General features: G+C 37.4%; 1 protein-coding gene across 2 annotated transcripts in view; it reads left to right on the top strand.

The window, feature by feature from the left end:
• The window catches only part of PIK3R4 (phosphoinositide-3-kinase regulatory subunit 4), a 75,591-nt gene that overhangs the window by 28,300 nt on the left and 32,504 nt on the right, over positions 1-14,787 (top strand). For both annotated transcript variants that reach the window (XM_066351826.1, XM_066351825.1), the window contains exons 7-9: positions 1,661-1,834; positions 5,847-5,992; positions 8,713-8,916. In XM_066351826.1, coding sequence (XP_066207923.1) covers positions 1,661-1,834; positions 5,847-5,992; positions 8,713-8,916 — 524 coding nt within the window. The remainder of the gene's footprint in view (positions 1-1,660; positions 1,835-5,846; positions 5,993-8,712; positions 8,917-14,787) is intronic.

Here is a 14,787-nt window from a genome sequence, read left to right as displayed (position 1 = left end):
TATAGCTATATAATATTTTAATTATTATATCTTCATAACTAGTTTTAGTATTTGGTAGGATAAGTTCCCCAGATTTCACTCTTATTTTCCAAAATATTTTGAGCTGTCTTAGCTATTATACATTTCAGTTTGTGAAGTTTCTAAATATAATCCACTGGAATTTTAGATAGTATTTTTACTTCTATTACAGAAAAAGAATTTCTATATTATAGGAAAAATATGCTTTTAGAAATTACTTAAAATTCTAAATTCATAAAGTAATGTATGAAAAGCAATAGTTGCACTTTCTAGAGGCAGCTGTTCTGGTTTGTGGTTTTGGTTTGACATTCTCAGATGATTATTACCATACCTCTCAATAATACTTTCATATTACTGTTTTATAATAATCAATTTTAGACTTTATTTCTTTACTTTTTTTATGCCAGATCCCTCTCCCCCCCTCCATTTTTGAAATACAGATTACTATTTTTAGTGCTTTAGTTTGTTACTCTTATAACTTTAAATAATTAGACCTATTTCTTATTGATCGCCTTCTGATTTGGACTACAAGAATATCGTTCCCCTTTCTTTCTCTCTCTCTTTCCTTTTTTTTTTTGGTTGATAATTCAGGTACCAGTTGCATTGTCATAGTTGGCAATAATAACATTCTGCTCTGTAATCATAAGTCTTTTGTGCTTTGTATACAGATTATAAAATTGCAAAACAAAATTTACGATTATGAATGTGTAATTTATTGACTGTAGAGCCAAGTAGTGTATTATTTATATTTGCTTCACCGCAATTCTAATGCTATGACTTTTTTATCCTTGATGAGAATGTTTATAGCATCAGAGTCAATGGATTCGCCTTTCTCTCCTCTGTCAATTACTAAATACATTGCATATTTTAATTTATCTTATATGTATCCCATGACTTTCTTGACAAATTTGTTTGTCATAGAGTTTCATATTCCTTTGTTTTCCTTTTATAGAGGGAAGTAATATACCTTCTTCACTTTATCTATAACATCTAGCCTCTTTCTTACCTACTTTATCTATTGTTTGTAATTTATTCCACTTTTTCTTCTTAATATTTAAAGATTTTATTAGCTTTTAGCTCTAATTTTGGCTGATTTCTAGATCTTTGCTAGGTATTATCCTTTTTCCCTCCTTGAATTTTTGGGTTATAGCTACCATTTTGTACATTCTACATTTTCTTTATTTTGCTGGAGTATATCTTCAAGTAACTTTATTAGAATTGGTAGCATGGGAGGCAAACCTATACAGTTCTTGCCTGTCTCAAAATGATTTATTTTTGTTCTATTATTTTATTGACAGTTTGAGTATATTTGTTTCATAATCTTGAAGGTCTTGCTCTGTTGTATTCTAGCTCCATTGTTTCTGAAGATAATGTGATGCTAGTCATTCTTCTTCATTTTTAGGGGACTTAGATATTTCTTTCGGTAAGTTCCTAGGATTTTTTTCCCCTTGGTGTTTCAGAATTTCTTGGTGATTTCCTTTGGTGTGGGTCTTTTCATTTATTGTGTTGGGTATGAAGTGTGATGTCTCCCCGATTATTGTTTAATATACTTGATTTTTGTATAATTTTATTGTTGTACTTAATGGCATTTGTACTTTCAGGTATAAATATGTAATTATGTAACGCTGTTTCTCTTTTTCAGGTGTTGCTGCCTATGTTGGCTGGCAGAGCTCCTCAATTCTTAAACCCCTGCTGCAACAAGGTCTTAGTGATGCTGAGGAATTTGTTATTGTGAAAGCTCTTAATGCCCTTACCTGTATGTGCCAGTTAGGGCTGCTACAAAAACCACATGTCTATGAATTTGCTAGTGATATTGGTAAGTTTCTGTTTCTCAATATTAGGATGGAAAATTAGGACGTGGCAAGAGAAATAACGATTGATAGAGCATTGCAAAACTTCTAGGCAATAGAAAGTCAGGTTTTCCACATTATTGTTCCCATATAATGCGTGTGTTTGTGTGCACACACTTGTGCATGCTAATGCATGCGTATATGTGAGAGACAGGCAGGCAGCCAGGCGAACAGGATCATTTAGATCTCCAGCCCAGATTGGGAAATAGCTCTTTGTTTTTATTTGTAGTTAAGTCTTTGTGGTCTTTGAAAAATGAAGATTTTGCTTTTGTTTGTTTTTGATACAATATAGAGAAAGTCTAACTGCTTTGAAGAGTCAGTTTAATTTTTTGGACACTAGAGCACTAGTCAAGTTGAACTGGATGTAAAGGATTGTCTGTGATTTGCGTCATTGTGCTCATTGCCAGTTAAGAACTCTTAGTGTTGAAGTTACTGCTGTTAGTAATTTTATTAGCCAATGAAAGGAATTAATCCTTTGACCTTTATAGCAATCACCAATTTACCTCAACTTAAAATTCAGAAGAAACGCCGACAAGTCAGTACAACACATTGTAAAATTAAGAATATTTGGAACTTTTAGGCTTCTTACCACTGTACTTTAAGAAGGTTAGCAAACTAAGATTACAAGTAGGCCTTGTCCAGAGAGAACATGAAATTTTAGAATATTGACTTCTACACAAAATACTTAATTACTACTAAAGACTTTGCCAAGGAAAATTAATAGAAAATTATAATTCGTTGATAGTTGTTTTTTTTTGAGTCACGCCTCAGAAAAAAGACAAAGGAGTTATTATTTATTTTGATTGTTGGGAAACTAGATAGTAGCTAGTAGAGATGTTTGAAATTTCTGGAAATTTATAAAGCATAAATGTAGCTTTCTGAAATTTATGGAAAATTTAAGTATATGCAAGGTTTCTTATTTTTTACCCTTATATATATAATCATTCTTTTATTTTTATTTATTTATTTTTTTGTGTTTTTCTGAAGCTGGAAATGGGGAGAGACAGTCAGACAGACTCCCGCATGCGCCCGACCCGGATCCACCCGGCACGCCCACCAGGGGTGATGCTCTGCCCACCAGGGGGCGATGCTCTGCCCCTCCGGGGCGTTGCTCTGCCACAACCAGAGCCACTCTAGCGCCTGGGGCAGAGGCCAAGAAGCCATCCCCAGCGCCCAGGCCATCTTTGCTCCAATGGAGCCTTGGCTGCGGGAGGGGAAGAGAGAGACAGAGAGGAAGGAGGGGGGGTGGAGAAGCAAATGGGCGCTTCTCCTATGTGCCCTGGCCGGGAATCGAACCCGGGTCCCCCCGCACACCAGGCCGACGCTCTACCGCTGAGCCAACCGGCCAGGGCTATAATCATTCTTTTAGTATATATCTTTAATTTGATTTGAATGTTTTGGTGATTGTTAAAAATAATTGAAAATTTAATAGAAAATTGTTGAGTTGTGGCAGTACAGTCGTGATAAAATTGCCATTTCATTGATATGTTTTTGATTTTTCATATGAGCTAAAGTGTTGAACCTTGAGGGACTCATTATCTATTCTTTCCCATCTTAAAAAACTAATAATAGAACCAAAAATTATTAATATATAATAAAGCAAAAGATGTTAGAATTGATTTTGAATTTCTCTGTAGTGTAAGGCAGATATAGAAAGCACCCATTTTCATAATAATATTAATGGGAAAGTGTATTGTGTAACATGCACATCTTGCTACCTGGAATGTTTTCCTGCTTGTTCTTAGTTTCTGAGTTCTCGTATCAGTGCTTGCTTTTTTTTCCTATAAGAGTGGCGTTACTTCCCAAAGATCGACTTTTTCTTGCTTTTGACTTTGGTTCTCTTTATTTTAATTAATACCTTCTATGTATTCATAATACAATCCAATTTCACATAATACATTCTGTTGACTAATTATTTGAAAATTACTTTCGATATTTAATGTTGCTTATAATTGGCATTTTATTTATCTGAGAAATGGATGATTTTTAAGCAAAAGTCATAAAGACAGTTCTTTACCCTTTCTCTTAAATTTTGTGGAGGTTTTTCTGGGCCCTGCTGTTTCTAGTCATTGATCACAGGATGAACACATGAAGTACTCAGGTAGCTTTAATTTAGCACCAAAATAAATTACTGTCTCTAGGTATAGAATAAATTCAGTGTGGTGCAACTTCTGGGCTGGGGAACTCCCTCAGAACTGGAACTGAATTTAGGTCCAGCATGAGGAAAAAGAAGAAACCTTGCTGAGAAAAATTAAGTAGACAATCATTTGTTGTCATTTTAAACGGTTTAAAAAAACCAGTTTTTAGTAACTTAGAAACACCTAAGTGATAAACTGTACACATCTCTCTGTTAGCATAGTTAGTAGTGTTTGGTAGTGATTCTTAAAGGGCTGGTGGTGGTTGTGATGGTGATTATCATAATTTTTTTGGTAGCTCCTTCAAAAACTATTCTTTTCCCACTTAGGTATTCTGAGTACTCACCTTATCCTTGCTTGTCTCTAGATAATTATAATGTGTTGGGTGGAGAACAGATTGAGTACACTGTTTTATAAGACATCCTCTTCATTCTGGTTTCTTGTTTTCTTTGTATCTATTAGCTACTTATTGATAAAATAATGCTAGGTAACAGTCAACTACAAAATCTCAGTAAATGCCCAGTAAATTTCTTGAATTGCATCTGGAAGCCTTATGTGTAAGGCTTTGCATCTCTAGACTGTGTCGTGATGGATCCATCCGTCTCATTCGGGGGTAGTGTTCTGGGGGATGGCAGAGGCATGAGAGAGCAAGCCTCACTCTCCAGGCCTCTGTTTTGCTTTAACATCACACTGGCCAGAGCAGGTAATATGAGTGCGACAGCAGCATGAATACAAGGCAAGAGTATGGTTGGATAATACAGATAATGTAAAGAATTGGGACCAATAGTTCGGCCTCATACAGTGCCCAACTCGTGTCAAGTCATTCTGGGTTTACTTTTTGGAGGTTTTTCAGTCTTCATTTTCCCTGTTGTCACAGGGAAATTAGCAGCCCTCCCTTGTTGGAGGTATCAGAGGCTGCAGGATGTCTATGCAATAATCAAAACCCTCTCTGTGTGTAGATAAGAGAATTGGAATGAGAGAGCTTTGGAGACATACTTTGAACAATTTTTTTCTTCTCCCTCTTTTTATACCATAATATTAGCGTGTGACATTGTTCTTATTTCTCTGTTGGCATGAATTTTTTACACAAATAATATCCTCTAAAAATGCTGATGTTGTTAAGCATGCTCAGAACTAATGTAAATATTTTTTTTAGAAGTTTGAATTTTATTCCGAATCCTTGTTTAGTTGAAATCACTGATTTTAGGTATAATACACAAAGTAATTTAAAAAGGGTGAAAAGACATTTAATTTTCTGGTTTAATCTTATATTTTAAACTCTTTAAGAGTGGCATCATGTTTTCTGCTTTTTAGTTTTCATTTATATAATGCCTTGTGATGAAGTAAATTTGATTAAACTTTTATATTAAAAAGAATGTCAAGTGAAATGACTTCCTTAATCTTGATGCTATGGCTTGGAGAAGAGAAACTTACTTGTTTCTTAAGTTGAATAAGTAGATGTGTCCTTGGACTTCTTCAGGGAAGTGGGAGGGGCACTAATAGTTTGTTGAATAGTGCTGGGACTTTATATGTCTCTGTGTCTAATAGCTTCTGATCCAGTCCTGTAAGTGAGGAGATGCCCACCCATCTTCAGCCATGACTAAAAACTATAAATTCACATTCTCAGAAGGGAGGTAGCTGCATTTATTCTTGTATGGTATTGCTGAATTGTATGGTAGGGAATAGTATATCAGTATCTTCACTTGGTTGACTTTACACCTCAGGTATAATCTTTATTTTGTCACGTTACTATCAGGTGCCTGCATATAAAAATTTGTTCATCCCGGTAGTTTGAAACTATTTATGAACATGGTTTAATGCGTACCTTTATTTTCTTCTTTAGCCCCCTTTCTGTGTCATCCCAATCTTTGGATACGCTATGGTGCTGTAGGATTTATCACAGTGGTAGCTCATCAAATAAGCACGGCTGATGTGTATTGTAAACTGATGCCTTACCTTGATCCATATATTACTCAACCAATAATACAGGTAAATATGTTTCATCTTGGAATCAATCCTCCCTCCAAACTGTGCCATTTAAAGAAAGGTTTAGTCTTATTTTTATTTAAATATTTAAAGATTTAAATTGGGCAGAAGCATTTTCAGATTCCTTTCAAGCTAGTTTAATGTTAATGGAACAAACACTTGAAGATGAGGAACGTTCAAGAGACTAGTATGTTATGTGTCATGTTATGCATAATGTAGCACCCAGTGGTTCATACTTTATTCCTTCATGTGTAATGTAAAAAATCTGCTGTTTAAGTGAAATATAGCAGAAAAGCATATTGACAGACCTCTGCTTTTATTTTTAAAAGTATGACACATTTCAGTTCAACTGGGCATTTATAATAAATTAGAAAGAAGCCTTTCTTAAATGTTTGTTTTTTCGACCACCACCTGGTGCTGCTTGCTTGCTTGCTTGCTTTCTTTCTTTCTTTCTTTCTTTCTTTCTTTCTTTCTTTCTTTCTTTCTTTCTTTCTTTCTTTCTTTCTTTCATTCTTTCTTTCTTTCTTTCTTTTTTTATTTCTTTCTTCTTTCTTTCTTTCTTTCTTTCTTTCTCTCTCTCTCTCTCTCTCTCTCTCTCTCTCTCTCTCTCCTTCCTTCCTTCCTTCCTTCCTTCCTTCCTTCCTTCCTTCCTTCCTTCCCTTCCCTTCCCTTCCCTTCCCTTCCCTTCCCTTCCCTTCCCTTCCCTTCCCTTCCCTTCCCTTCCCTTCCCTTCCCTTCCCTTCCCTTCCCTTCCCTTCCTTTCCTTTCCTTTCTTTACTTTCTTTACTTTCTTTACTTTCTTTCTTCTTTCTTTCTTTCATCTAATGATTACCCCGCACCCCCAGCCTCCAGCAGTATAGCACTGGATGGTAAACTTTGGGTCATTGGTGTGTACAAGGCAGTTGTTTACCCAGCTTGTTAATATTTATACCCTTTAGATTGCTGGACAGCCAACTGTCAAAATAGATGTTTAAATCAAATGGACTGTCGAGATTTGATTCTGGTTGTTAAAACATCCTGAAATATTCTATTTTTACTAAAACTTTATTTCTCTTTTGCAAATTGACATGGTTCTGGCTTTTTCCTGCTTTTATATCACAATGCACCTTCCCTTTTGTTGGAGAAGGTGCTGGTGGGTATCCTCTGGAAATGAGAATTTGTGCCTTCAGCCCTTACTTTTCCTGTAGTCATCCATTTCTGGGGATCATTCTTCTTTATTTCATGGTTTGTAGAATTTTTTATTTTTACCCTAAGAATAATTTATTTATACATGAAGGATGGATAATATTACTAGAAAATATGCCCCCCTTTTTTGAAGTTTATTAGTTTCCTAGAAAATCAGGTCTAGAGATTCCTACTACTTTTTTTTTTTTTTTTTTTTTTTCTCTTTTTTTTTTTTTTTTTTTCATTTTTCTGAAGCTGGAAACAGGGAGAGACAGTCAGACAGACTCCCGCATGCGCCCGACCGGGATCCACCCGGCACGCCCACCATGGGCGGTGCTCTGCCCCCCAGGGGGCGATGCTCTGCCCATCCTGGGCGTCGCCATATTGCGACCAGAGCCACTCTAGCGCCTGAGGCAGAGGCCACAGAGCCAACCCCAGCGCCCGGGCCATCGTTGCTCCAATGGAGCCTTGGCTGCGGGAGGGGAAGAGAGAGACAGAGAGGAAAGCGCGGCGGAGGGGTGGAGAAGCAAATGGGCGCTTCTCCTATGTGCCCTGGCCGGGAATCGAACCTGGGTCCTCCGCACGCTAGGCCGATGCTCTACCGCTGAGCCAACCGGCCAGGGCGAGATTCCTACTACTTTTGACCACTTATTCTGTTGAGAAGTTTGTTTATAAAGTGTTTTAATTACACAATGTGAAATACCTCTGTGATTTAAAAATTGCATGCATTTTTTGTAATAACTTTTAGTTGTGGAATAAATATGACATATAAGTGGTTTGTTAGAAATCTGTACCATTCTGTTTTCTCAGAAATTACTTGTTTTGCTTTTAGCATTGTTTTACATTTTGAAAGGCCAGGATCAGTAGTTGAGGCTAATTATCCGTATGTTTCATAAATCATACCTTCCTACAGTTTTCATTAGACAAAAGATAACCCCTTTGTGCTGGTTTCCACTGGCCAATTCACCAGGTAGTTAAATGTATCTAAAGAAAGTCCTCTTGATTACTGTTAGTGCTCATCCTTTTTACTACAAATGCATTGACAAGGAGAGTGTTCTTGGGGATGATAAGAGAAGGTTCTGTGAACTCCATGGAGAGTAGTGTTTTTCAGAAGTGGTTGAAGTTACCGAGGAATCACAGTGGCTAAAGAGGAGCCCTTTGACAAATGAGCACCTTTTCTGGATCAAAACCTTTTGGCTGTTAAACCTGTGAACTGTAGGTATTTTTTAGATTTAAGAAGTGATCTGTCATTTTGGGATCTAGAAAATTCTTTTTTATTTTCTAAACTTTTAGCCCAGGTATTTATTTATTAATAGTCTTTCAGTATCATAGACACAGATGTGTACTCAAATGTTAACAATAATAAGAAGAAATACCATAGCTCCTTTATTGTCACTAATATTCTTTTTTCTTCTAAGCAAAAATTGCAGATGAACATATCTTGCATTTTTTAAAGAAAATAAATACCTATGTTAACTTTACACAAGTTGCATCATATTTGACAATAACTATATAAAATGTTGTATTCTTGGCTGATTCTTTTTATTTTTTTGATATAGATTGAAAGAAAACTTGTTCTACTCAGTGTTTTAAAAGAGCCAGTCAGTCGTTCTATATTTGATTATGCTTTGAGGTCGAAGGACATTACCAGCTTGTTCAGACATCTTCACCTGCGTCAGAAGAAACGGAACGGGTCTCTTCCCGACTGCCCTCCGCCTGAGGACCCTGCCATAGCACAGCTTCTGAAGAAACTGCTCTCTCAGGTGTGTCACCTTTCTGAAATCTTACATGTAAATGTCCATTTCACCGAGACATGACAGCATTTGTTTGCTATGAAAACTCTATTTTGTTGATTAGGTTGTATCAGAATAAATAAGTAAACAAACCTGGCAGCTGTTTTACGCCTTTGCAGGGTCCTGGGAGATGGAGGGTAATGAGAAGTCATTGAGTTGAACTGAGTGAGGAATCCTGGGAGACCTAACAAGTTTTTGTCATTATTGGTTATGTAAATGAAAGAAAGAGTAGAAATAAACTTCGATTTTTTAAAATATATGTATTTTGAACATGATCATTAAACAGTTATTTTATTTAGAAAATTAAAATTAACGGGGGGCCATTGATCAATAAGAGTACATAGGTTTCAGGTAAACATTTCTGTAGCATTTGAACTGCTGATTGTGTTGTGTGCCCATTACAAAACAACTTAGATTTAAGTAATGGTCTTCATTCAGTTCCATATTTCACTGAAAATATAATGAAATTTAATTAGAAGAAACATTGCAAAGCAAAGATGCAATCCAGAAAATTCCTAGTTTATCTCGTTCTAAATTCACAGAGTTCTCACTGCATGCAAACAGCTGCAATAACGGATTTATAATGTAGCTTAAATTGAATATACCGGCAGTTTACTGCTGTGTCTTAAATGCCTCTGAATTTGGATCAGTTAACAAATCTTATTAGAACTAGGAAGTAATCTTTTTATTATACATGGCATTAGTAGGGCTTCTTTAGAAATATTAAGTCTAGGTTCAGCATCCTGTTTTAAGAGAATTCAGGAAGGGGAAAAAAATGATTCGAAATAAAGAGTAACAAGTTCTGAATAAGTGCTCCATGAGCCGTAGAGCAAATTCTGAAGGACAACTTTAATGATTGTCCTTAAGTCTGCAGGATGTTTCGGTTCAGAGAATGCTTGTCAGTTATGTCTTGTCTAATGTGAAAAGATGATGAGGAAATGCTTCAATTGCAGAGAGAATTTGGTCAGTTTTAGGGTGTAAATCCTTTCATGTATTGTACCAGTCACTGAATATCTAGTACTGTTTGATGCTTAAACATTGGTTTGGGTGATTGAATGTATCAGGCTCCCAGGGAAGACCAGTCAGTGACCATTTTGGTTCTTTTAGTTCTAAATTTTGCTGGAGGCCAGTGCTGCCTCTGTGTCCCTTCCAGGCCAGCGGTTCTGTTGCGTGTATATTAGGAGGCTTAATTTGATGTGACTTGAATTGCTAAAGAGCCTTTTCTTTGGGCTTTCTGTTAACCTTGGCTCCTTACAGTAGATTTATTTTATATTTTAGAAAGCAAAATATGGAAAATTTGGATAGAGAATCACATTTTTCTGTTGTTTCTCCTGAGTAAGTAATTCTTATTAAAAAGATTTCAGCATGCAATAGAACCCATCCCAATTTAGATGTTTCTTTGGGTGTGGATTGTGATTTCTTTGTATTTCTCTCTTTCCTGCAAATCCTCTATATTCAATTAAAAGCCTCTGTACTGAAATTTCCTTTTCATTGTAAGTCACTAGTTACTTCACGGAGCCACTCTGGCCTCTAGTTCTTGCTTGAAACTTGCTGTGGGTATAGATTTTTGCCACTGACACGGGTAAAAGGAGGGAGAAGGAAGGAACGTTTCTATAGCCTCGTTACTTCCTGCTGTTCTTCTCCCAAGCCCACCATTGCTGCTCCCTCAGCCTCCATGATGAAATCACTAAAACTCACCGACTTCTGTTCCTCTAAATGTTTGCTTGATGTATTCATTTATCTGTCATTATCCCCTTGTTTGTATGAGTGGGGAAAGAGGAACATGTAATCCCCTGTTTCATGTTTCTGTTAGTAATTATTTTAGGAAACTCCTAAGGGTTGAGTACTCGGTTTTAAGAGACAGGTTCTGCTAGTTTAAGGAAGAGCAGGCCAGAATCTCAGAGGTCCTTGGAAGGAGTAACAGCAGAAAAAACACAAGCTTTCATTTTTTGAGGACCTATGAGTTTACCATTATAGTTGGTATTTTCTGTAGTTTGTGACTGTTCTTAAAATGAGCTTGAACAACTGATGTTATCCCCACTTTATAGATAAAGATACTAAGAATCAGTGAGGGTAGTTAACTTGACTGTGCTCACAGAGTAAGTTACAAAGCTGAAATTAAAACCTAAACTTGTCTATCTCCGAAGCCCATGCTCCTACACTGCACCATCTTGCTTCTCAAGTCAACAAAGGACAGGGATCCGAGACTGAGAAGCTAGCGATGGTGTGGACTTAGGAAGAAGTCCATGTGTAGCTCCTCTCTTCCACTACCTGCTAGTCTTCTCTGTCTCCACTCCTTTTGGCCCTTGTTCTGCCTGAGTTGTTTGGGATTACTGGTAGAATGAAGTCCTTGTTCCTAAAGTCAGGACTGCAGAGGGAAAAGACTTGTTTATAACCTCCACAAGTGGGAAATCTGAACACTCCTACAGATTTTTGTTTTACTTGGGGTTCTGCAGTGCTCTTTTGTATAGAACTACACTTGAGATATGTCATGTGTAAGATAGGTCTTTCTAGACCAGGATGCCATTGTTTCTATGGAAAATAGGTTCAGAGTTCCAGATAATAGACTTAAAGTATACTTTTGGAACCTTACCCATGTGGAAGTTGGAATCTGTCTGTACTCTACTTTTTCAGTAGGGCTTAGCATCTGGAGATGACACATGGCAGGGCCATTTTAGATAGATCTTGTCTACAAGAGCTGCCTGTTCTATTCATATCCATTTGATCAGGCACTAACAGAATACAAAATGATTCCACTCCTTATTTTAAAAGTGACCAATACTTTATATTTTAAACTTTTTAAAGATTTTTATTTTGATATTTGACTGTATAGTATATGTACAAGGTGTAAAATTGGAAAAGGTATAAGAATATGTGTAATTTGTAAGTTCTCCTCCAGTCTCTGACCCTTAGCCACCCAGTTTCTTTCTCTTTTGATTGTGAATTTTGTATTACTGGGTGCTGAATTCCTTAATATAGTGTTAGATTTGTTCTGTTGTACTGTTAAGTTACTTGGAATCAGTTTGATCCCTTTAAGCCTTGCCTTTAAGCTTTGTGAGGGCAGATTTAGAGCAACCTTTGGCTGATGGCCAGTTTAGTCCAATTATTGAGGACTTCTGAGGACCTGATGCTCTGTGTAGTAAGAAGTCCTTCTCTTACTGGTGGGAATGTGAATGAGCCCCACCCCTACGTGAGGTCTGGGAATTGTTTGGCTTATTGCTTTCTTGTTGCTCTTTCTCGGCCTCAGGTAATTGTTTTGTAGTTCAGTACAGGCATACCTGGGAGACGCTGTGGATACAGTCCAGACCACTGCAGTAAAGCAAATACTGCAATAAAACCAGTCACATGAATTTTTTGGTTTCCCAGTGCATGTGAAATTTATGTTTCTACTACAATGTAACCTATTAAATGTGCAATAATAGCATTATGTCTTAAAAAATATACTGTGTACACCTTAATTAAAAAATGCTTCATTGCTAGAAATGCTAAGCATGATTAGAGCCTCAGTGAATTGTAACCATTTTGCTGGTGGAGGGTCTTGTCTCCATGTTGACCGCTGTTGACTGGTCAGGGTGGTGGTTGTTGAAGGTTGATGCTGGCTGTGGCATTTTCTTAAAATAAGACGACAGTGAAGTCTGACACACTGGGTAACTCTTCCTTCCACAAACGATTTCTCTGTGGCATGTGATGCCGTTGGATAGTGTTTTACCCACAGCAGACCTTCTTTCAAGATTGGAGTCATTCCTCTTATACCCTGCTGCTGCTTTGTCAACTAAATTTATGTAATATTCTAAATCCTTTGTCATCATTTCAACAACCTCCACAGCACCTTCACCAGGGGTAGATTCCAGCTCAGAAAAGCACTTTCTTTGCTCATCCTGAAGAAACAGCTTCTCACCCATTCAAGTTTTATTGTGAGATTGCAGCAATTCAGCCACGTCCCCAGGCTCCACTTTAATTCTAGTTCTCGTACTGTGTCCACCTCTGCAGTTACTTCCTCCACTGAACTCTGGAATCCCTCAGCGTCATCCATGAGTGTTCAAATCAGCTTCTTCCAGACTTCTGCTAATGTCCATATTTTGATCTGTTCTTATTTAAAAACACTAATGTTTATAATGGCATCTAGAATGTTGAAATCTTTCAAGAAGGTTTTTAATTGACCTTGTCTAAATCCATCAGAGCAATCACTCCTATGCCAGCTGTAGCCTTCCAAAATAATGTACCGGTATTTCCTAAATTGTAAGACTTGAAAGTTAAACTTAGTGTTTGATCATGGGCTGTAGAGTGGATGTTGTGTTAGCAGTCACAAAAACAACATTAATCTCGTGCATCTCCATTAGAGCTCTTGGGTTACCAGGTACCTTGTCAGTGAGCAGGAATATTTTGAAAGGAATCTTTTTTACTGAGCAGTATTCTCAACAGTGGACTTAACTATTCAGTAAAGCATGTTGTAAACAGATGTGCTGGCATCAGGCTTTGTTCCATTTTTAGAGCACAAACAGAGTAGATGTAGCATAATCCTTAAGGGCCCTGTGGTTTTCAGAATGGCAAATGAGCTCTGCCTTCAGCTTAGAGTCAGCAGCTGCATTAGCCCCAAACAAGAGAGTCAGCCTGTTCTATGAAACTTTGAAGCCAAAGTATTGACTTTTCTTCTCTAGCTGTGAAAGTCCTAGATGGCATCTTCCAATAGAAGGCCATTTCATCTGTATTGAAAATCTATTGTTTAGTGGATCCACCTTTATTATCTTAGCCAGATCTTCTGGATGACTTGCTGCAACTTCTGTATCGGCACTTGCTGCTTTACCTTGCACTGTATGTTATGGAGACAGCTTTTTCCTTAAACCTCATTTCTGCCAGCTTCAAACTTTTCGTCTAGCTTTCTTACCTCTCTAAGAATTGAAGAGAGTTAGAGCTTTACTCTGGATTAGGCTTTGGCTTAAGGGAATTGTGGTTGGTTTGATCTTCTAGTCAGACCATTAAAACTTCCTTCATATCAGCAATAAAGCTGTTTCACTTTCTTATCATTTGTGTGTTCACTGGAGTAGCACTTTTCATTTCCATCAGAAACTTTTTCTGTGCATTTCTAAGTTGGCTGTTTGGCGCAGGAGGCCTGGCTTTTGGTCTCAGCTTTGGACATGCCTTCCTTCTGAAGCTTAATCATTCCTAGGTTTTGATATAAAGTGAGAGACATGAGACTCTTCCGTTCACTTGAACACTTAGGAGCCATGCAGAGTTATTAATTGGCTTAATATCCATATTGTGCCTCAGGGAGGAGAGGTAGAGAGACAGGGAACAGCAGGTCAGTGGAGCAGTCAGAACACACACAACGTTTAGCCATTAAGTTTGCCATTTTATGTGGTCACCGGTTTGTGGTGCCCTGAAACAGTTACAATAGTAACATCAGAAATCATTGATAACAACACCATAAGAAATATAGTAATGGAAAAAATTGGAATATTTTGAAAATTACCAAAATGTGACACAGAGACACAAAATAAGCCAATGCTATTAGAAAAATGGCACCAGTAGACTTGTTGCCACAGGGTTGCCACACCCTTCAATTTGTAAAGAATGCAGTGTTTGCAAAGTGCAGTGGAAGAAGGTCTGCCTGTACTAAGTCCGAGACTGGTGGAGATGCCTCTGTAGTTCTTGCTCTCTGCCAGATCCATCCTCTTATCCAGCTCTTGGCCTCTCACATTTAACCTTTGTAGCTTCCTTGAACTCTGTCTTTTGGACTCTGCTCTACTAAACTGAGTTTTCCCTCTTTGTTCCATGGCCTGGTGACCATCTCTGGGACAGTTATAGGACTTAGCTTTATTTTGGAGATCACAGCCCTGTGCT

Source organism: Saccopteryx leptura, chromosome 10 (assembly GCF_036850995.1).
Source record: "Saccopteryx leptura isolate mSacLep1 chromosome 10, mSacLep1_pri_phased_curated, whole genome shotgun sequence".
NCBI classification, from domain to species: Eukaryota; Metazoa; Chordata; class Mammalia; order Chiroptera; family Emballonuridae; genus Saccopteryx; species Saccopteryx leptura.
This window is presented reverse-complemented; position numbering and strand designations above follow the sequence as displayed.